The sequence below is a fragment of the Gymnogyps californianus genome, chromosome 2 (genome assembly GCF_018139145.2).
Source record: "Gymnogyps californianus isolate 813 chromosome 2, ASM1813914v2, whole genome shotgun sequence".
NCBI classification, from domain to species: Eukaryota; Metazoa; Chordata; class Aves; order Accipitriformes; family Cathartidae; genus Gymnogyps; species Gymnogyps californianus.
In genome coordinates this window covers 119,586,679-119,609,035 of record NC_059472.1, presented here as the reverse complement: position 1 = coordinate 119,609,035, position 22,357 = coordinate 119,586,679, and the positions used below count along the sequence as shown (strand labels likewise).

General features: G+C 39.8%; 1 protein-coding gene across 2 annotated transcripts in view; it reads left to right on the top strand.

Annotated features, from left to right (window-relative positions):
• Window positions 1-22,357, top strand: part of TMEM108 (transmembrane protein 108) — a 171,518-nt gene that overhangs the window by 68,154 nt on the left and 81,007 nt on the right. For both annotated transcript variants that reach the window (XM_050891940.1, XM_050891943.1), the window contains exon 3: window positions 14,949-15,030. In XM_050891940.1, the coding sequence (XP_050747897.1) occupies window positions 14,991-15,030 (40 nt within the window). In that variant the 5' untranslated portion in view covers window positions 14,949-14,990. The remainder of the gene's footprint in view (window positions 1-14,948; window positions 15,031-22,357) is intronic.

Here is a 22,357-nt window from a genome sequence, read left to right as displayed (position 1 = left end):
GAACTGAGGAGGAATGGGTGGGACTTTTAAGAAGGGATGGAGGCAATACACAGGAGAGCAAGAGAGGGACAGGATTCTGGCAGAAGAGACCAGACTAGCAGTAAGGCAAGGTCAAGTGTTACAAGTCTGGGCTGAGGACCTAAAGGCTCCAGTTCTCTGGAGGATTGTGTGGGTGTCAGTAGGGCTGTGTGATACAATTTCTGAGTTGGGGTCTTTTTTTCTCAGTTTCCTTTTTTTTAAAACTGTGTAAGTTACACTTAAAAGCCTGTTAAGGGCACAAAGCAAAGCCCTCTTAAATAAGGAGAGATTTCAGTCAACACTGCTCAGATGAATCAATATTTTATTTTATCTTAGTAGTTCATTATGTCACCCTTTCCTCCCATAACTGTACATCATTCAGATCTAGCTTTGAAGCCAGAGTTATTAATTTCCTGGGGAGCACTTCTGCGGCTCTCATTATTGCGGCATCTGAGTACTTTACAAACAATAATGAATTTATCTTCACAATGTACCGATAAGGTGAAATGACATTATACACCAGGGAAAATGAGGCACTGAAGCATAATGTCAAGAAGGGACATTTAATTTAGGTGCCCAACTTGAGATGTTTGTGCCCCCATTTTCCAGAAATAGCGTTTGATTGCCCTTTCTTTGTTCTGGAGTCAGCTTTTGCTGAGTCCATCACAGTTGGAATTGCTCCACGCTTCCACAGATCAGAGCGCAGGTGTTTTGTGCTCTGCTGTAAGCAAACAAGGAAGATGCAATTAATGACTGCCTGCGCAGAGTTTGGGTTTTGTGACTTCCTTGGCATTAGGCACTGAGGCAGAGAGAGAATCCAGTTCCCCAGGGCAGCTTTTGGCTGCCCTAGGCATGACCATGGTGGTTCTCCAAGCCCCTACCTCGTTCTTGTTGGACTGTCCAGTGTCACCAGTGGTGAGGCAGAGATGCAGCAAACAGCAGGTTCCTTCTTGATGTGACCTTGACTCACTGAATGTGTGTGGTCAGTCCCTGCTCTTATGCTGAGGGAGGCTTGATAGTAGACAAAAACCCAAAGTATGTGAGTTTATTACTTGGATTGTCACAGTGTGTACAGACTGTAGCCAGTGCAGACTTTTGCACTGCAGGGATAGATGCACCGAAAGGTCTCTCACTGCTTCTTATTGATTCCCGTCTTCTGTAACTCTGTCGTGGCAATCTTAGCACACAGGAGCAGGGGGTCCCGAAGCAAGAGAGAAGCTGCTGTTTTATTTGAAAAGGATCCTTCATTGCATCCCTGAGTGACCTCATTTCTCAGTTGCGTGAGCTGATATGGGGATGTGGGGGAACCATGTCACATGATAGACCCATGGCTGGACATCTCTCGTCTTCCATCCTTGCAGGGCTGAACTCATGGCTCAGAAGTGAATTGCACCCAGAATAAACAACACATTTCCCACAACTTTTTACAGCCTACAGAAGCAAAGCCATGGTGCAATCAAGCAGGGCATGGAGAAGGCAGTCTCTGTTTCCCTCAAAGACTTTTCTTTAGTAGGAAAACAGAGGGACAGAAAGATAAAGAGGCAGTTTTCAGATGCACAAATAGGAGTTAGGCTCCATTAGTTTTCAGTACGAGAGGGGAGTCTCTCTGAAGTTTGTACCCGCAAAAATCCTGCTGTAATAATCCAGTGTCCTCCAGATCCTCTCCTGTGCTGTTCGGTACTTTACACAAGGCCATTCTTCCCCTTTTTCCTTCATCAGTTCATTTTCATATTCAATCGCATCGTGCTATGACAGTGTCACTGGAATTACTCTGGATTTGCGCTTTGGCAGCTCAGAACATGATTTAGCCCATCTTAGTTGCCATGTAGGAAATGAATATCTGACGCACCTGAAACTATCCTCATCACATTTTAGCTGAGGTGAATTATTCAGGTAGATGTTTATTTATTAAATCCACCTATCAAATGTGTAGTCTAAGGGATTCTTATTCTTTTCCTGCCTATGCTGTTTCTTACCTATGTTAGAAAACAATGAACAACCTTCTTGAAAGAGTGGCCTTTGCTTGCGCTGCTTTACAAATCCTGAGCCAGGTGCTGGGGTCTGTACTGAAGCAAAGCTCCCATCAGCGTCAGTGGGTTTCACCTGAGGAAGAACGTCACGTTTCTGGGCAGTAAATGAGAGTTTTCACTAACCTATTAGAATAATTTGTGCATCTGAGCACAATCTTACTTGACAGCATGACGTGTTTTCAGATGCTGCTGTTTGAGATTTCCCATATTCTTTCATATGCATTTCCTTCTGGCTTACTTGCACATCTATATATGCCCGTGTTTGAACCTTTTGAAGGAGGGAAGATGAGCTGTTTAGCCAATAGCAGTCTTGCTGGCTGCACAAAGTGAAAGGGAATAAAGTGAGACATGCAGTGATCAGTGTGCTAAATCCTCTCTAAAGCTACAGACCTGTCATGCAGAGCTAAATCTCAGTGCCGGGTTAGCACTGGATGTGCCCCTATCTCTCCTTCTCTTGCCTTCAGTCCCCCTCTCCAAAGCCTGAAGCTGTTGACATCATGTTGACACAGAGCAGGGCATTATTATTCAGAGTTGCATAAAAAGTGAATTTACATTGAGTAAAACCAATAAGCCGCGCTGCTCTGACATTTAATTTTCTTGGAAACTCTTCCTATTAAATCAGTCAGGACTACATACATTTTCAAATGAAATGCAGTGTTTGCACTACAATAACCTTGTATGGACAAGAATGAATAATTTGGAAATTACCAAAAGCCTATTTCCTGCCACCTCCCTCCAAACCTAGATTTTTATGGGGCTATATTTCTGTTTGATGCCATGTAAAATTTTGATTTTATTCCCACCTGCTGTGTCAAAATGGTGTGCAAAATATTCTTCTATAAAAGGGGTTGCTATTTATGACTGGGTCACTGGTTGGCAGTCCCCTATTCTTTCTGAGGCCACTTCTTCCTCTGACATCAAACCCTGGGGCTGAAAGTTGAGGATAAATAAATGATGTCCCTTGAACTAGACACAGTCATAATAAACTCTCAGATGAAATGTCAAGTCTAAGCGAGTGTACTCTTCTACTTTCTGGTGTATGTTGATCAGCCCTCCAAAGCAGAGCAGTCATATTTCAGAGCTCACTTTATCTCCCTCCTCTTCTTACTATATTGAACGTCTGATTATAAGAGAGGTAGTAAATGGCTCTGTTAAAAGGAGATTTAACCAGGGAGACGTAGGTCAAGACATCATCTTACTTTCTGTGGTGTATGATTGTGTACATGCGTTTATGCATCCATCCATCCAAATCTGCCAAAGATGTCTCTATTCTTAGAGCATGAGTTGTTATGATTTCATAGAAGAAGCTATTTCATATAGACTTAGTCTTTGAAGTGATAGACTTTATTCCAAGATGAATGTGTGCTCTAAAATAGCTGTGCAAAGGAAACTAGAAAACAGTTCAGTTGGGATGGACCCAGAACTAACACCCTGTCATGGGGGCAAGAGGATCTGGCAAGACACACGAGGAGGTCTTAAAAAAACCCAACCTTTCATGTTTATTTACTGTACTGATATTTTTACTAAAATATCATTATAGACCATGTTGGTTTTGTTAGGAATTTATGCTCAGTTAAAAAAACCAACAGTATGGGTTACTGGTAAATATATTAATGCACCATTGAGACTGAATGGTTAAGAATTCAAAAGGTGGTTATGCTTTCCTACCATGCTTTTTTCAACTATAATAAAATGTTTCTTCCAATCTTAGGTACTTGTATATGTCAATTATAACCTGTCATTGTGAAATTAGATCCTTATGCTATACTTACACATTATGATTAGAGCTGGTTCAAAACATTCCATCCAAAACTGACATGGAAATAGTCTTAAAAATATGTTTTGATGGGAAGTTTAGTATGATTTTCTTTTCACTGAAAAGAAAAAGAGGAAATGCCATATATGTTTATTAATTTTTTCCTTTTTTATTTTTTTTTTTCCTTTTGTCACTGGGAGAGGCATACTAGTATAAACAGGGAAATAAGGAAACAGGGAAATAAGGCAAGACAAGCAGAAAACATAGCCATCATCTGCTATATACATACATAAACAAACATACGTGTGCAATTCAAAATTGCAATAATAAATTCATTGTTTTTTATTTAATTTTTTTGGCAGCTGAGGTGTTTGTGTTCTCCTTAATTATGTGATCTTGTCTGATACAATAGGATGGGCCAAAACCAAAATATGCTGGTGGGGCACTGTGAGCTGATTCAAAGCTCTTGTTCCTCACCCATCTTCAGTTTTCAAAAAGGCTGGTTTTGTGGACTGGATACACGTTCTGATGGAGTCAGAAGAGCACTATGTTGGCATCCTTCATTGGCAATTATTTCCTCTGTGCTTTATAGATGTAGACTATCCAGGGAGCTGGGAGACAAAGCAGAATGTATGGGTTGTGGGCTGGGCTCTTCTGTACTTATCTTACATCAGGTCAGTTGAAATTCCTCTAGAGATGGGTCAAAACTTAGTCTATCTTGACCTTTTCTTCTTGTATATCCCTCGATCTTCTTAATCTTTACAGTCTCTTGAGGAAAGTTAGTAAAAGGGACCCTCTTTACAGTTAAAGTTTTCAAAGCTGAATCCCAGTTTGTGAGATTTTTGTCAAAACAATTACAGGCACTTTCCTTCCTTAGCTCACATCTTTAGTTCGCTGTAAATCACATAACGGTGATGCACAATATTGAGCCTTCTTTGTGGTGGTTTATTAAGGGTTATTTGTTTAGCTGGATAATTGTGGTGTTTACTAAAGGGGAGATGATCTTACAGTTAAAATGTTATATTGAGATGTTTCCATTTCTACTACAGATTTTCATTAAAGTCACCTAGGGCCAGTGTAACAGTGTTTTCAGTGCTACAATACAGGTATGTTTGACAGCAAGGCACTTGCCTGCATTTTTGAATACTCAAGCATCTTTACTAAACTGGTATTTTGGCCTAGATTTCAGACACGCAGAGCATGCATACTGCTCTTTGTTTACAGTTGATGCTTTCCATTCTTGAAAATTTGACCCAATCGATCAACCTTAGGAATACAGTACCATATTATAAGAGAGGGAAAATAGTATCTTCTCTTTTGCACCCTTTTTTCTTCTCTACTTGAAATATTTACATTTAATCAAGCTGAATAATGTGAAAAGCCTGATTTCAGCTGCTTCACAAAGATATACCCTTTTCCAGCTCTCCAGTGTTTGTTACAGTGCAGGCAGACCTATTTGCTTGCCTGTTCTTTACATTAAGTCTCTTTTATTGTGTATCCTACACAATAGGAACAAGGGAACAGTTTAACACAGCTGCAGAGAAGTTAACCCCATAAACCCTGAGATCCCTGTAGCTGGAGAAAGCACTGGGTGGGATTCCTTTGTACAGATGTTGGCATCCTCATTTTCAGTGTTATGAGCTGAAAACAATGGTGGACCTTCAGCCCTCTGAAACTCAATGGAGAGAAACAGCCCCACGTAAGGGATGGGTCTCCTCCGTTCAACAGAGGCATTTTAAACAGGTCACACGCATCAGGCTTCAGAGGAGCCAATCTACCTGTTTTCTACAGAGGGAGTTTAGGTGAGTAAATCAAATGTCAGCATCCACATTGTGGACACCCTGAGGCAGGTGAGACACCGTGGGAGATCCTCTGGAGAAAACACGCTATTGCAAGAGCGATGTGGCAATGGAGCTTGTTTCTACGTCCATTCCCTGCTGTGATTGACAAGGAAGAACGAGCTATATTTTCTTTATTTTCCCAGAAGTTATAGAGATATCTCAACTAGCGCAGTTTCGTGTGCCAAGAAAGTCTTTTAGCAGGAGAGCTTCCAATGGTTATAAAGTTTTCCTGTCAAAGAGCAGACAATTTACACTGCTGAACGCTTCCTGGGCATAGTGCAGCATGTGAAATTTTCATCATGAACTTGATACGATATTAAAAGGTTTTCTTTGGTTTGGCTCCCCTAAGACCCATAAAGAAAATTTTGAAAAATTACACAACTTAGTCTTAAATCTATCATATTTCATTTTTTTTTTAAAAAAGTCTCTTCAAGAGGACAGTGAAAGGTTCTTTTCACTAAGGGCTATTTCTATACAACTTTCTTGACCCAGTTGTTTCACTTTTTTGTGTGTGTGTGTTGCAATGTGAAAGATGATCCTTCTCCAAACTCAGAGAAATTGGACTCTTTTTCTTCAAACAGTTAGCAAAAATAGCATATTTCAAGCTGTGCAATAAAATTTCATCATCAAAGATAAGTTTCAAATGGCCATTAGTAACTGAAAAGAAAGAACTATAATGGAAATATTTATGTAGCTGGACCTTAATATATTATTATTAGTTTTCCAGTGGAAGTAAATTTACAAAGCACATATTTGCATATGTGAGATTTCCTGGAAGAGGTTTGAACGGCTCAGGTATGTGTTGTATGTCTTGTATTACTGTTAGATAATAGAGATTTTCATGTTATTCAAGTGGCAGAAGTCACTTCCTCCACCTGGAAAATGGCACCCTGGTACTGTGACTAGAAAAAAATTGCCTTTTTAAGCAATAGAAGACAAATGGGCACCCAGAAGACCTTCTGTGGCAATAGATTTGTTGTAAAGTAAAAGTATCTAATGGTGTTCTGTAGTGCCTTAAAATGACTAGTGTCACAATCCAGTGTTAGGTTGTTGCAGAAAATAGACACTGACCTGTGGGACTGTCTTTCAGCTTTGATGTATAATAACTTGATAACAGTAACCAGATGGTTAATTCATTTGGAACTAATTGGCAAAAGTGGAAAAGTATTTTTATGTGTGGTATAACTTCAACAAAATAATATCTAAGTAATAAGCACTGTAGCTTAAGTAATGGTGTAGGAGAAAAATGGAGCAAAGGAACTTCTGTTACATAAATGCTACTGCATCCAAATTCAACCATATAAAAGTTTTAAAATGCACACAGAAGTCTTCTCCTCTCCACCCCTAATGTGTATTAATGACCAAATTCTAATTATCCCTACAGCTGCTAAGTCAGTTTGATCCTTATGAAGATGTTAGCTTCTCAGAGCTCCATAGAGATGAATGATGAAAAGGAGAGGAGGCTTCTTGTCTTCTTATTCTACAACTGGACACACACACACACACAGTCATGTCTGTGCACCCGTGGGAACAAGAAGCAACCAGAACAATTGATGTTCAGACTTCTCTCCCATTGGAGCTGCCTTCAAAAGTATTTGCTAATGGTGTATAATTAGGAACAAAATCAAGAAATAAAGTCCCTTGCACTATCGATGGAGTGTGAAGGACATTCAGTAGCCTAGTGCTTTATAGTTCTTCTGATCTCCATCTCTGGGACTTCTCAGTTATAATCAGCCAAGGCAGTAACCCTGTCTGTCACAGCTTTTCCAAAAAGGTCATGGGGCTCAAGCTTGCTGGAGGGCAGGCACACATCAAAGCAGGGAAGTCTCACATGAATTGACCTTTTATTTATGCCCTGGTATTTTTCATCTCAGTTTTCCCTACCCTTTCAATGCTTGCCTTTGGCTGTTTCAGTGATTGTTCATAAGATTACCACAGGCGCCAAGGCATTAGACAGCCAAAGGCAACAGCAGTGTTACCTGGCCTTTTCAGACTAAGTTCTTCCCCTGGCCATGGTCACCTGGACATGAGGTTCTTCATGCCCATCTATTTTTATGACAGTGAACCCCAAGAGTGTAGGTCTTTCTTCCCTCTCCCTTTCATCAACATGCCCCAGGTTCAACACGTCAATAAAGAAAGATGATGAAGAATGAGTTAGCTGGCAATGTCCTCCACTCACCACGCTAATGACAGTAGCCTTTAAGTGATCATCTAGCCTAGGACTGTTCATGGAGACACTGTCACAGCTGGGAGGAGACCTGTGGGAACACAGTCATTTGAACTATTATGTTAGCAGAGATGGGGGGATTGGGATTTCAAAAGTTAGTGATGAAGCAGGGAAATTGGGGAAGTGGGAGCAATTACTGTCAGGTTTTCCTTGTGTATTGACACTGCTTTCTCTGTGTGTTTTTCTTGATTTGTGTTTCTCTCTGTGGTAATGGGAAGGCATGGATTCAAACACCAATACAAGAATAACCACAATCAGGCTCAGGGCCAGTGGGGATTGTAGATGCTCTGCATTTGAATGCAGAGAGAAGATAGACTTTGGGGTGGTTGGTTTTTTTTTTTTCTGGATGGTATGAGATTCTCTGCTTCTAAGTCCATGTTACATAGGATGCAAGTCCTGTATATGCAGAAAAGCATGGTAGCATCTCTAGTTCAGCTCCTACCTGACTATTCCTTATGCACATAAGGTCTACACAATGCCAGCAAGACCAGCTCTGATCAGCTGTGATATCCTGAGGGTAGACCCTACTCTTCAGAGACCTTAGGAGAGCAAAGCGTCTGCACTTTTGAGGATAATAGTGGAAGTAGATGGGAATTGCTCTTTCTTAGATCTGCAAAGAGGAATCCATTCCAAAGAGTGCTAAAAGATCTAAGTATAAAGGGAACATAAATATAAAAAATGCTGCACTCAGAATGTTATGAAGAAAGATAGTAACGATGGTTTGCACGTTCCAAGCAGTGGGAAATAAATCACAGCAGACAACGTGGCACATGTTGAACAAGAACACAGAATTCTTGCTCAGAGGAATCTTATTGCTGCAAGTTAATCATCTTCTTATTAGCATGCCCTGAAGCTTTTTGGGATATAAATTTTGCAAAATAACAGCTGGACTGTGGAAGTAGGCCATTGAATTAAGAAACAAATCACGCAAACTTGAAAACACGAAGTTGCGCTTGAGCCCTGTGTAGTCAAGAAGAGTACGCCTGCTTCCTTTTATGAGGCACGCTTGAATACCCTCTAAGTGACTAACCTGTGGTAAGCAGTGGTGAAGACATTGGTGGTGGAATTTACACAAGGTGTGTAACTCCTGGGGGGGTCACGGCTCTCTGAGTTGTAAGTGAGGAGCCTCTGCTGTGGCTGTCTGGTAAGGCATTCGTTGAACATCACGGGACAGTGCGATACTAAAAGGATCAAGGCTGTGTTTCCTTGATTGGGGATTCAATGACGATTGGAGATAGAAGAACTTCTGGGTGTGTCTTCTTTTTCTCTTTCATTTTCTGCAGAACCAGGAATAATACAGTTGAAAACTGCCAGTGATGTAGCTTTTTCTTCTTTCCAGAATGATCCGTAGAGGAGAGAAGGCAATCAGAAATAACAATAAAGTTCGGGTGCTTCATGGGATGATGTCTTTTGCCTGTCTCCTCTTTCCATTACTGTTTTTTCAGCTTCTTTATTTCAGTCTCCTGGTTTCTGTTTGACAGATTCACAAAGAAAAAAGGGTTCTCCATTGACTGTTAGCTTTGCCTCAACACTCATCTTCTGTTCTCCTCCATTTCTTCTTTAATTTAAGGCACCGTTGGTATTTTTTTCCCATCAGACATAATGAATGGCCGGGAGCTGTCAGCTCTTTTGGACTCTTTTGTCTTCTATTCATCATTATGTCTTCATTGTCCTCTTTAATTTAGCTGCGACGTTGAGGGGATCACTTACTGTGAAAGACAATATTGCTAGCTGTCCATAGGGATGTCACACATCTATTCATCATCCTGTGTAAGATAAACTGTGTGTGAAATATTGTGCACTAAAAAGGGCAAAATATGTAAGTCCATTTCAGATACCAAATGCTTAGCCGATATTTTCAAACACAGGTCTCTGAGGCTAGGCATGTGACACCTTTTCTGGATACAAATTTCCACCAATTTAACTATTGAAGATAGGTCTTTCTAAATTGAAATTGAATTGAGTACAAACTTGCACTAGCTTTATTACTTTGTTTCAAAATATATCAGTAGGTACACCAATATGAATGACAATATAGAAAAAACCCAAAAGTCATAGTTAGACCTTTATTTCCTGGTTTTCAGAGAGACAGTGGGTGTTCAGAGTAATTGGGAATATGCCCATTTACTTGGAGACCTAAATATGGATCTAGGAAATCAAGGTTAAGACTCTTTCTGGAAAAAAAAAAAAAAAAAAAAACTTAATCAAAGATCTGGTATATTTGTAACAGATAATTCCCTCAAATACTCAGAATGGCTTCTCAAACATTAAAGCACAGTATGTTTTAAAATTAATATTTTGGAGAAGTGTACTCCTAAGAAAACTCAGGGAAGTGTTAAAGAATAGACTGAGGATAAAATGGGTACAAAACTCAGGTACTCAGATTAGATTTTGGATTATTAAAGTTTAACACACATTTTCCAAATCTATTTTTTTCCAGGACCATTTCTATTTCTGCTCACTCTTAGTATTTTTTTCTTCTTGTAAGTGACAGTTGGTATATTTAAAACAGGTGGTAATACTCTGGTTTTACATTAATCTGCTCAAGGTCAGGAACTGGCTCTGTGTCTGCATTTTCCATCTGCATGTGCACAACTCTGCTAACGTATTAGTGCCTAAAACTGCATGCTCAAATACTTAAGAAAACATGGGTTGGTGAACTGGAGCTCTCTCAGCTACCAGCCACTCAATATGTAACCTTTCTTGCTTGTGATAAATAAATGTATTTATCACAGAAGACCTGCAAAAGATTTTCATAAGCTAAAGACTACAAAACCCAGGTACTTCCAGGAAAATAACTTTTGGATTAGGTGTGCCTGCATGGCCATGAGATAGTACTGTGATGGCTGGACATGGGTTGATACTCAGAAAGGAGGTTTCCTCTGCAGCTTCTCAAATGCCTAACCATGAAACTTTGCTTTCTCTTCTTAGAGGTACAGAAGATTTTCCATGATTGAGCTGTGATTGAAGCTGCTGAAATGAGTATTAGTGTTGAAACTGTGGCAACTTCAGAAGCTGCTATATAAAATAGGTGTCTATTTGTTACATAATAATAATAATTCTGCCCTTCATTGCCATCTCTCAGAAATGCCATGGTAGTAAGTGATTGGGTGGTAAAATGGCAGATGAAATTCAGTGCTGATAATTGCCAAGTCACATACACAGGCGAAAAACAGTCCTAGCTCTACGTACCTGAGGATGGACTCCAGATGAGTTATTGCCACTCAGGGATTTGTAGCAGGCAGCTCTGTAAAACAGTGGAGTAAAGCTCAGCAGCAGTCACAAAGGAAAAGAGAATCGTAGGCAGAATTGGGAACAGAGTAGAGAAGAAACAGGAAACATCACTGTTCAATACAAAAATGTATTACACACCAAAGTTTTCATGGCTGCATGCAGTTTTATTCCCTGCTCCTCAGATCCGAACTGGAAGGGATATGTACAGCTTAAGGCATAACAATTATCAGACATAAGATATATCTTCTGTATGGAAGAAACAAAAAGACGAGAATTCCTCAGCTTGAAAAAGAGATTCTAAATGATCTAATGATCATCCAGGATTGCTGGAAATAAAGCAAGCTATGCCAGAGTGTAACACTTACATTGTTTCACATGTTGTTTCCCTACGGTCCTGCTAGCAGCTAATGTTGAAGACAGGGTAATGGGCTCACTGGAGCTTTCACCTGGGTAGATGCAGCAGTGGTTCTTCTGTTCTTATGTCAGGTCTTGATTCAGGCACTTAATGGGCTGGTTCATCTGCCTGAACTTTGTGCAGTGTTGATAGTCATTGCAAGCAGTCTCTGTCTTTGCAAAACCATCGAAAGTGTGATTTGGCTTCCAAAGGTATACAAATAAATCTCATAAAATGTCTCTTGCCTTACAATATCTGTAAAATAAATCCTTGGTTTGCATGCATTTCCTGTACACAAGAAATAAGGTATTAAAAATTATGGGAAGTTTAATTGCAATGTTTTCCACCCGTTTTTAAATTTAAATCAGTTGGACTAGATGATCATTGTAGGTCCCTTCCAACTGAACTATTCTATTCTGTTAACGCTAAGTCACACTGAGGACTTTGAAGAAATTGAGAGGTTGTAAACTCATGGCAACATTTGGTTTGTACATCTTCACTGAGTTCTCTATGTATAATTTTATGGCCATGTAGTCAAAAACATAAATCTTCTAACTGAGGGCAACAGAACATAGTGAAAGTTTTCTAGTGCTAATCTTTGTTTCTTTCCCCATATGCACACTAGTTCCTATTTCTTAGCATAGGGTAAATTACCCTAAGAGTCCTGTCTAAATAAATATATACACAAAAGCATGCCATTTGTTTTAACCACAATACCAGAATTTATAAGCAAATACCTTTATACATTGTGGGTAGCATGAACATGGAGATGGAAGAGAAATATGAAAAAAACTGTCGTTCATGGCCAAAAACTGTATCATATCACAGTTGCCAAGCACAGTTCAAATTGTACAAAGTAAATAATGTGGATTTAGGGTTGCAATTTCAGATTCTCCCTTTTTTCCATTGTATTTTTATGACTTCAGATGGGTTAGTGCTTGTAAATCCTGTTTTGATACAAACTTACAAGCAGAGTCCTTGGGGATATGGAATCTACATTGTCAGTGGCTTATCTGGTTCTTGTCCTTTCCTGCATATATTTTTATTAATATCTTAATGCATGCTAAAAAGACTTTTTCTATATGCATCTTTGAAAAGTGCTGTAATAGACTATATGATGTCTATTTATGCATAAAGACTGAGGTTTTTTACTATGTCTGCTTTGTTGTTGGGTGAACCTTAAGGAGAAAGGTGTGAACAGGAGTCCCTCAGCAAGTTTTCATGATCAAACAATGGCATGAGTCTAATTCTGATTTTGATTAAAAAATAGTAAATTAATTCACAGATGATTGCTTTCATTTAGGAGAAAAAACCTTGCAAATACTCACATTTCTGCAAGTTACTTAGATGTTTTTAAGGTCCAGTTTTAAATGGAAAGGAAAGTGTGGGAGAATCCCAAAACACAGTGTTTGTGTACATGAATTTCCGTATCTAATAACTTAACAAAACCCAAGCATCTTTTGTTACAAAACATAGGCAAGAAAAGTCACGATCCTTTTGAGGCTTCCACATAAAAGTCAAACATAGCTCTGTTTTCACAAACTCTTCAGCATTTATTCAGTTCAAAGGTGTTATTCATTGGTTTGACTTGTTTATCTTATGTCTTCAAGATTGCATTTTAAATAAGCTCTGAAAAATTTATATGGGGGCATGTTAAAATGACTCAGAAATGTCCCCAGGAGTTCGGAAGATGAAATTATGTTGAACTGAAAAATAGAGGATACTACATGCTATTTAATATTGACAAGAGGCATTTTAGGAGGATGATCTCAGTGTCCTGTCTTTCAAAGTTGGTTATGAATCTTTAGCAAATGCTTTTTTATGGAATGAAGAGCTTAAGTGCTGTGTTGTCTTTGGGTACTCAGTGAGACATTACTCACAGCAGCGCTTTGGGACTACATTTGCTTTTCACTTCTGATTTATCCATTTATTTTCCTCCCTATGTGAATAATTAATATCAGCATGATTGAGATTTATTTTTTCATAATATTTTTAAAACTGAGGTGAAAAATATCTGTGACAAGTATTTGAAAATACCATCTGAGGACATATAAAATGTTATTTGTCACTCCCCAAGTGTGCAAAGTCAGGGAGATGGGGTGGTCAGATATTTTTGCCACATCCCATTTTCATACAGTAGTTACAAGAATTATGAGATTCCCTCCTACACCAAGATAGTTCAGTTCAGGAGAAATAGAAAGTTTCTAGGGACATAGAGAAGGTTCTCCAGTTGCCACAGCTCTAGCTGCAGCGCAGGTAGCTGGTGGGGTAGGTCAGGAGGAGATATGAGCTACAACAGCTGGCTAACGTGAAGCTAAAAATTGCCAGGACAAAGCTGCTCTCTGTGCTACCATTTCAGCACAGTTTGGGATCTCCCCCCTTTGGCACCACGGAAGTTTTGATTGGGAAAGGAGGGTGGACTTTCTCCTCGTTGTACTTCTTGAGAGATGCAAAAAGGTGAGACTCAGGGAGGAGACTCCAGCCCGTGTGCCCAGCACAGCTGCCTGGCGGTGTCTGCATCTCGCATTTGCTCCTCCAGTGAGGACCCTTTCTCCAAACTAAAAAGACTCTTGTGAGATCTATTTTATCAAGTCATAGGCACAACATGAAAGTAATTGTCAGTACGTGTATTTTGTATACTCTTGAGAATTTTTCCCCTTTTTGGCCACAGCTCTACCCTTCACTGCCAAGCTGTTGGAGAGCATGGCTAAACACAAGCAAAGCGCAGTTAGGCGATTTCCCATTTGTCGTGGTTTAACCTCAACCGGCAACTACGCACCACACAGCCACTCGCTCACTCCCCCCACCCAGTGGGATGGGGGAGAGAATCGAAAAAAAAAACCCTCGTGGGCTGAGATAAAGACAGTTTAATAGGACAGAAAGGAAGGAAAATAATGATAATGATAATAATAAAATGACAATAATAATACTAAAAGAATTAGAATATACAAAACAATTGATGCACAATGCAATTGCTCACCACTCGCCGACCGATGCTCAGTTAGTTCCCGAGCAGCGATCCGCCTCTCCCAGCCAACTCCCCCCAGTTTATATACTGGGCATGATGTCATATGGTATGGAATATTCCTTTGGCCAGTTTGGGTCAGCTGTCCTGGCTGTGTCCCCTCCCAGCTTCTTGTGCCCCCTCCAGCCTTCTTGCTGGCTGGGCATAAGAAGCTGAAAAATCCTTGACTTAGTATAAACACGACTTGGCAACAACTAAAACCATCAGTGTGTTATCAACATTCTTTTCCTACTAAATCCAAAACACTGCACTATACCAGCTACTAGGAAGAAAATTAGCTCTATCCCAGCCGAACCAGGACACCATTGCTAATCAATATGATTTTCCTGTGAAGCTTCATCTTACTTTGTAATCAACAGGTATAACAGCAGAACATATATTTTGTAATAAATAATTTTCTTCTTCTCTTGATTTTTTTGACAGAATCATGAATAAACTGGCAGACCAGCAGGACCACATGATACCATGAAGAGAAGCTTACAGGTCCTCTATTGCCAACTGTTTAGTAAGTAAATATTAATTTTTTTTTCTGTAAGAAAGGAACTATTAAAATCCTTACATAAGATAGTAATATTTATACAGGGCACAATTCAGGGAGGTACTTAACCATGTGCCTTGCTTGAGGTACCTGGAGGAACCATATGGAAGTTAAATTATCTTGTTAACTGAGATATTTGGAGATGCATTAAAAAAACGAGTTGAAGTATCAGCTGATTCTGCAGAGTTTTGTACAAGAGTAAAAGTGATTTGCTGTGCCTTGCAACTATGAACACCCTCAGAAAAATGAGATGTAGAAGCAGAGGATGGTGGTTGGAAGAAATAATGCAACATTTTTGTAAACATGTTTTTTGTCTAGTTCTCAGTGGACAAAAGGGATCCGTCCCACTTGGCATGTTTGGTGGTGGTCTCTCAATAAAAGATCTATGAGTGAGGGAAGGGAGCTCCAGACTCACACAGACCTACATTCTGTGTCACTTCCTGAGATCACTAGTTTCTTTTTTCTAAGTTTTGGCTTTCAGAACAGTCCATCCAATATGAAAGTCCAGCAAAAAGACTCAGGTGAAATTTAAACTGTGTAGATGGGGGCTGCCTCCCCTGTTCATGGGAGTAAGGCAAAGTTTTAGGTGTAAAACAGTATTGACACTGTTCGGGCATATCTGTAGACTGACAATTTTCAGTGTCAACATCACAAGCAACAACTTTTCTTCAAAATTTTAGAGATTAAATAAGAATAGACGAAATGTAAGTGTAATCACTTGCTGTCATGTGTTTTGCAAAGGAAATTGCTAATTCACAGTAAGAATCTAAAAAAGGTTTTTTAATGTTGTCTTTTCAGTTCAGCAGAATTTCTGACTTCAAGATACGTATTTTTGTAGACAATTCTGTATGGATTTTTCTTATTCTGGTCCAAGCAAGACAGAAACCAGAAAATCATGCTTAGTATGCATGGAATGAGCAGTGCAAGGACTACTACTTTTATTGGCATGTGTGAAAATTAAGTCTAACAAATATTTTATGGACTGTTACAGAAATCTAGTTAATATCATAACTTTGCTTTATTCATTGTCATCAGGGTATGGAGTGAGAGATTTCTTTTGCTTTGCTAGGTTGGCTAGTGTTCCTATTCTTATTTACAGCTTCTCCTGTGACATAGGAGAAACTCAGCTGTGTCTTCCTGACATCTGAGGGGAGACTCCAGAGGTGCACCCAAGATCGTTTTGCTCTCATGAGCATAAAGCTAGGCCAAATGTGCCTAGGCGACCTGCCCGGCAGCACACCTTTGGCTCCCAGGGGCTGGGTGCCTGGCTGGAGTGCAATGGGGGAAGAGCTCCTCAGGGAGGGCTGTAACCAGAAACCCACTGACAGCAGTGGGGGCTGTGTTAGTTTTACAGTAGCTAAGGACCTAGAATACTTTGTCACATTTTGACATGTTTCTGCGTGTTGAATAGTAACTTAATTCTAAAATTATCTCGGTTGCTGGACCAACATTAGGTTCATTGTAATGAAAATATGAAACTGAACTGTATGAATACATTTCTACCAACATGGTAGGGAAAAAAAGGAGGGTATACTCTGCATCCAGCCTACCACAGTGTTGGGTCTTTCTGTAAATTTTATTTTTTTTTTTTTTTTTTTTAAATCTCATGCTTCCCTGCTTGGCAGCATTCCCCATTGCTATCCCTGCTGCTTTAAACTGTATTTTTCAGGGTAATATGTTGAAGATCTAGGCAGCAAATAGAGGAACACTGAAAATGAAGAGGGAAAGGCTGAGCAAACTATGTATGTATCTATACACACACATATATAGTACGAATAGGCAACAATATTGTGAACTCCATGATATAATTTGAAAAGATGGATTCTGAACATACTATTTCTACTGACAGATAAACAAACTGCTTTATTTCTCTGAGTGCAGCAAAAATGTGTACTAAATGTAGTTATCATTAACAAATGCAACAGTTATAGCTATGTAAGAGATATTTTGGGCATCTGGAATGAGTTTTTTTCACTGGCTGGTTGATTGGCTGGTTTGTAAGAAGCCTATGGCAAGATCCACCAAGTTACTTAAGTCCTATTAAATCAGTTTTCTTTTAGATGCACTGTAGGTGTGTTACTTAACCTCACTTTTTTCCCAGTTGCACCACAATGCTAAAAACAATCTCCAGAGAGTGCATTCTGCAATCAAGGAAAAGGAAATGACTTTAATGTGTTTCCTGTAACTGTTCTTTATGCTGTAAGAAGGGCCTGCAGCATGGTCTTATTTGTTTCATTTACACAAAAGAGGGAAAATTGCTGCTACTATACAGAGAAGAAAAAAACCCAAACCTTCAGGGAAAGTGTTGAAAGAAGATGTTCTACTTTGGGCTGATTCACCAGTGTCCTACGCCTGCCTGCCTTCCTCATCTGCAACTGCAACAAGTGGGTCCATGGTGCTGCCTCTCTGATGTGGCAGCATTTTCATCTTGTCTGCTGTGTTATGAGTGATTAATTGAGGCTTAGGGCTATAGCGAGAAGTGCCCTATGTATGTATTCTTGAGAGTCAAAAACTAGGATGGCTTGAACAAAGTGTTGGTGGTTTTTGTAGAAACAGTGATCAGCTGGAGAGTGCTCTGTCTGTGCTTGTGTGAGCGTGCCTGTGGCTAAGGAATGTAGGAAGAAGCAGTTTCATCCCCACACTGGTGGGTTGCTGTGGGGCTTGTCACACCTTGGTTGAGTCCCAGCTGTGCCAGTAGTGGCTACACTCTTCTGTGTATTCGTTTCCACCTCTGTTCATTTGTGCTGTATTCAGCTGTGTCTGTGCACTGTCTGAGACAGTGAGACCCTCGTACTCATGAGGACTGCTTGGCTTTGGGGCTAGAAGAAAAGGCTTATATAGATATTTGTCTGATTTACAGACTAGTGGGATTTGTTAGCTGTACTTTTAAAAGTCAGGCCCATATCCAAATAAGATTTTAAATGTAGCATATGTCTTTTTTTTGTGAATTTTAGATGAGTTATGTAATCCGTCTATTGCCATCCATATTCTTCTGCTGTGCTTTCCAAAACCAGCATATTCCATCCATTTATGCTCATCAAGAATAGTATGTGAAAATGGCACTAGCAGCAGCTGCTCTTTTGAATGTGGTTGTAGCTGGCTTGAATCTGATCCCAGTTGTCAAGAGGTAGACTTTGCAAAAATTGCAGTGCTACATTTGGCCCAGGACAGGGGCTCTGGGCGATGCTACTTTACCTCTAGTCATTCATAATTTATGAATAAGTAATTAAACATGTGATGTAACTGTAAAGAAGCAGTGCTTTCAAACTGTATCTTCAAAGATTCTATTTAATCTGAAATCTGTAAGACTTTTAAAAAAACATAAAAAGATTAAAACAAAGAATTTGGAAGAGGTTTCTTAGTGAGAGCTCTTTGAAGTCACTAGCTAGATTGAGTTGATGAGGACCAATTAAAGCAAAACATGTGTCTACAATTTGCTGCCATTTGTTCTAGGCACATCTTTATGGATGAAGTTTGTTGCCTCTGTAATGATGAAGATGCAAATGCCTTTCCCATGAGGCTGAGCGATCACCATTTTTTATAAAGACCTAATGTGATGATTTAAGCCCTACAGCATGAGCCACAATATGTCTGCATTTTCTGTAATAAAACATGCACATTATAATTTACCATGCATGTACTGTTCACTAAGGGCTTCCAAGTTGCATATAAACTAGAGAAAAATGTAGAGCAAGGTAACTGGTGAAGCCCTTGGCACATGAGCTGTATACGAGACTTTCTTCTTCAGACATTTATTTTCCTGAAAAATGGAAGGACTTTGATTTTCTGTTTACTTACAGCACCAGTGTCTGTGTGAGGACCTGTCACCATAGCATCTGGAAATAAACGCCAGTCTGAGTGTTTCTTCATGCCATTATCACTTAGTGCCTTCCCAAGCATCACTCTTTCATCTCTGAGGCCTGGCACAATGCCCAGTAATATCAATAGTCTCCTATGTGCAGGCTTGCGCCACTCTCTGTAGCAAACTGAGCAAAAATGGCAGTGAGTGGCCGTGCCTTATAACACAGGCTGTCACAAATCTTGTATCCCCTTGCTGTGGATGCAGCTCGCCTTCCTCGGTTTTAACTGGAAGCCTGACTGCCTTTCGGTTAAGTCTTTTGCAGTGAAGTTCACCCTGTAGAAAGGGTTAGCACAAGCCAGTGCTCCATTTGAGTCTGAAGCAAGTCCAGGGGCTCATGCCTCTTTTCATAAATACTTGATAAGCAATGTGAGTTTGTCAAATTCCTGTTTTAGAGAAGACCCAATTCTCAGTGCCTTCTGAAAGGTGCTGAGCAGCATTATCTCCTAATGCCTATTGCTTCTAATAGGAACCAACACCCACCAACTCCTGTTTCTATTGCCAAGTACTGTCTGTGAATAATTACATGGTATTAATAAGACGGTATGCACTGATGGCTCGTTTATACAATTATACATGGCTCGTTTATAGCAATTGGGGAGGCATGGTAACAGTACAAAAAAGGCTACTGCCAGAAGCAGGGGAATAACCTGTTCTCTGCCCATAGTAGTAGATAAGACATGAAGAAATGGATTTATAGAGCAGGAAGCTTGATGTTAGACATCAGGCAAAAATGCTTTAGCAGGTTAGGACATTGAAACGCTAGAACAGGCTAGTCAGGAGGATTTTAGTCTGCCCCTGAAGCACCGAATGGAAAAAAACATCTCTCGGGAGACAGAGGTCATCTAGATTATTTCAAAAGCTCCCATTAAACCCTCTGATCCTGTGACCACTAGGTACTGTGTCCTTAGTGCAAATGAGCCTACTTGCTTCTACAGAGGGCTCTCAGTTTTCACAAGCTATATATAATTAATCCGTGTGATAGAAATGTACAGCTGATGTATCCTTAATGGTACTGGGGATCACTTGATACAGATCAGCAGAGAGTCTCTTCCTATTATTCACAAGGACTCGCAGAGAGAAAAGAAAACATTTTTGTTGTGCTCTATTAGGCTGGTAGGTGTTAGCTTGAGCAAAGAGAGCAACAGGGAGTGGTTATCCACCAACAGATTCCATCTGGTTTGCTTAAAAATTAGAAAGGTAAACAGCCTCTGGGTATGCAGTGTTTCATGTACAAAGCTTTTTGGGATACTCACTGGGCTGGAACATTTGTATTTGAGAGTCACGTGGCTTGGTAACAGACTGCCCATCGGGCAGCTCGCAGCAAGCAGTCCATCAACACTTGCTTTTCCCAGAATTCAATTAAAGGTTGTTGCTTCAGTTTCTCAGCAAAAACTTTGCCTTCTTGAAAGAAGCTGCAACTTTCCATTTTGTGATCCCTTCCTGGAAAACAGACCTTTTTAGAGAGCTTTAAAAGCAAACTGATGCACCTTATAAAGAAATTAAATTGAATATGCATTTTCTTATCAGATGTAGGCTCCAGTGTCCTTGATATGCCCTTTAGTGAGATTTCAACTGCACACACACAAGAGAGCGTGTTCCTGCTCGCTGCCGGGATAAGCACAACTCTGTGACTCTTGTGATTCTAAACCTGAGATTGTTCCCATGAATAGTTTGCAATATTTTTTTTAGATTTGCTGGTTCCATGAACATTCTTGCCCTTAAAGACATTACAGTTTGGTAGTGTTTCACAGGTTGCACAAACTCATTAAAGAATTTAAGGTACGTCTATTGGGGAGGGGATGTTCTGCCTAGTTCTGCCAAGAGCAGATACAAACTTAGGACATAGTAACCCTCCCAAACAACTAACATATTGTCAAAACTTCTCCACTGTTCTTGCAGATTTGCTGAAACACAGACAGATGTGGAATGGGCCTGCGGCTGTAGAATTTCAGGTCATGGTTTAAGTCCTTGACACTGAATTTGGGATAAAAAGCCAACAGTTACATTATTATATTTGCTCTTTCTGTTGGCAAGCAAGCAATTCGTATCTTTGCACATATCATTTGATAGTCTGATTATGTTCTTGGCATTAAGTACCTTCAATTTTATGCTTATATTGGTAGTATTTGCAGTTGAACCCTGTAGATTTTTCAAAATTAATGAGAACATGAATAACTTCCCGGTGCTCATATTCATCAAGCATTCACACACCAGTTGTGGGACACTCTGGTAACAATGTCCATGACCGTTATGCTAGAAAACCAAGAGATATTAAATACATACATGTAAATATGCACGTTTACCCAAGTTGGAAAATACTGCAAGGATTTGGTCTTAAAATTCCATTCTGTCTTGTTAAAACAATAATCTGATAGGTCAAAAATGAATCCACAATATTATTTCCATCTTATGTTGTGAATTATTTGTGTTTTGGACCTGAAGCAATCCCCATTGTACGACAATGTATCTGTCTAATCTTCTATTTTAGAGTCAGTATTGTTTGCCTCAAGCCTTGAGAGAGAGGTTTTAGAGGGAGAGTGAATAGGCAGGAGTACAAATATGACTTTTCTCTATTTTCCCTTTCAAAAGTCTATTCATCCATCTCTAATAGAAATGAAACTTCAGGAACAAAGACTTAGCAGCTTGTGCAATTTCATGTGTGTGTCTTTGAGACTCAGCATCAAGTCAAGTGGAGGAAGAAATGTTGCTGATATGCAGACAGGGGCCTAGCGACCATGAAATATAGGTCCTATTGAGTTCGGTGGCAAAACTCCCATTGACTTTAGTAGGACTGGGATTTTATTCCCAGCCTTCATGTTTCCAGCTTGCTTTGATATGTTGCATTACAAAACAAAAATATCCTGTCAAACATTTATTTCCTTCCCCAAAGCCTTCTTTTCTTGCTAGCTGTGCCTAAGAGACATTGGTATGTTTTTGACAATACTGCAATCAAGCCCTAATCCAGCAAAGGCAGTTAAATATGTAAATAGAGCTCTTAGCACCAGGCAGACTGCCTCTACAGCAGCCACTAGCCATAGGCTTGAATCGCTGTTGGACTGTGTTCCAGTAATTTGAAATAAGAAAATTTTTATGTCAGCACGCACGCTGGTGTCTAACGTCCATGAATTATCCAATGCCTATGACAGTGTTCCTGCGAGACAGAAAAATGGCTGTTAGATACTTAATATACATTGTTACCTGGTATTCCCCAACGTGTGAACTGCCATGCACAGGAACACGCACCACTGGAATCAGTAATACAGTGATATTTATACCACCGTGTTTAGGTGCTGGAACTTTTATGTGTTAAAAATGTCTTCGACTTTTTGCAAAGCCTTTGAACTCTTCTCCCTCCACCCACCCCTTGGCACTCTACATCCCATTATTTTTGAACAAGGAAGACCTAACTGTGGAGGTTATGGCAACCTCAGT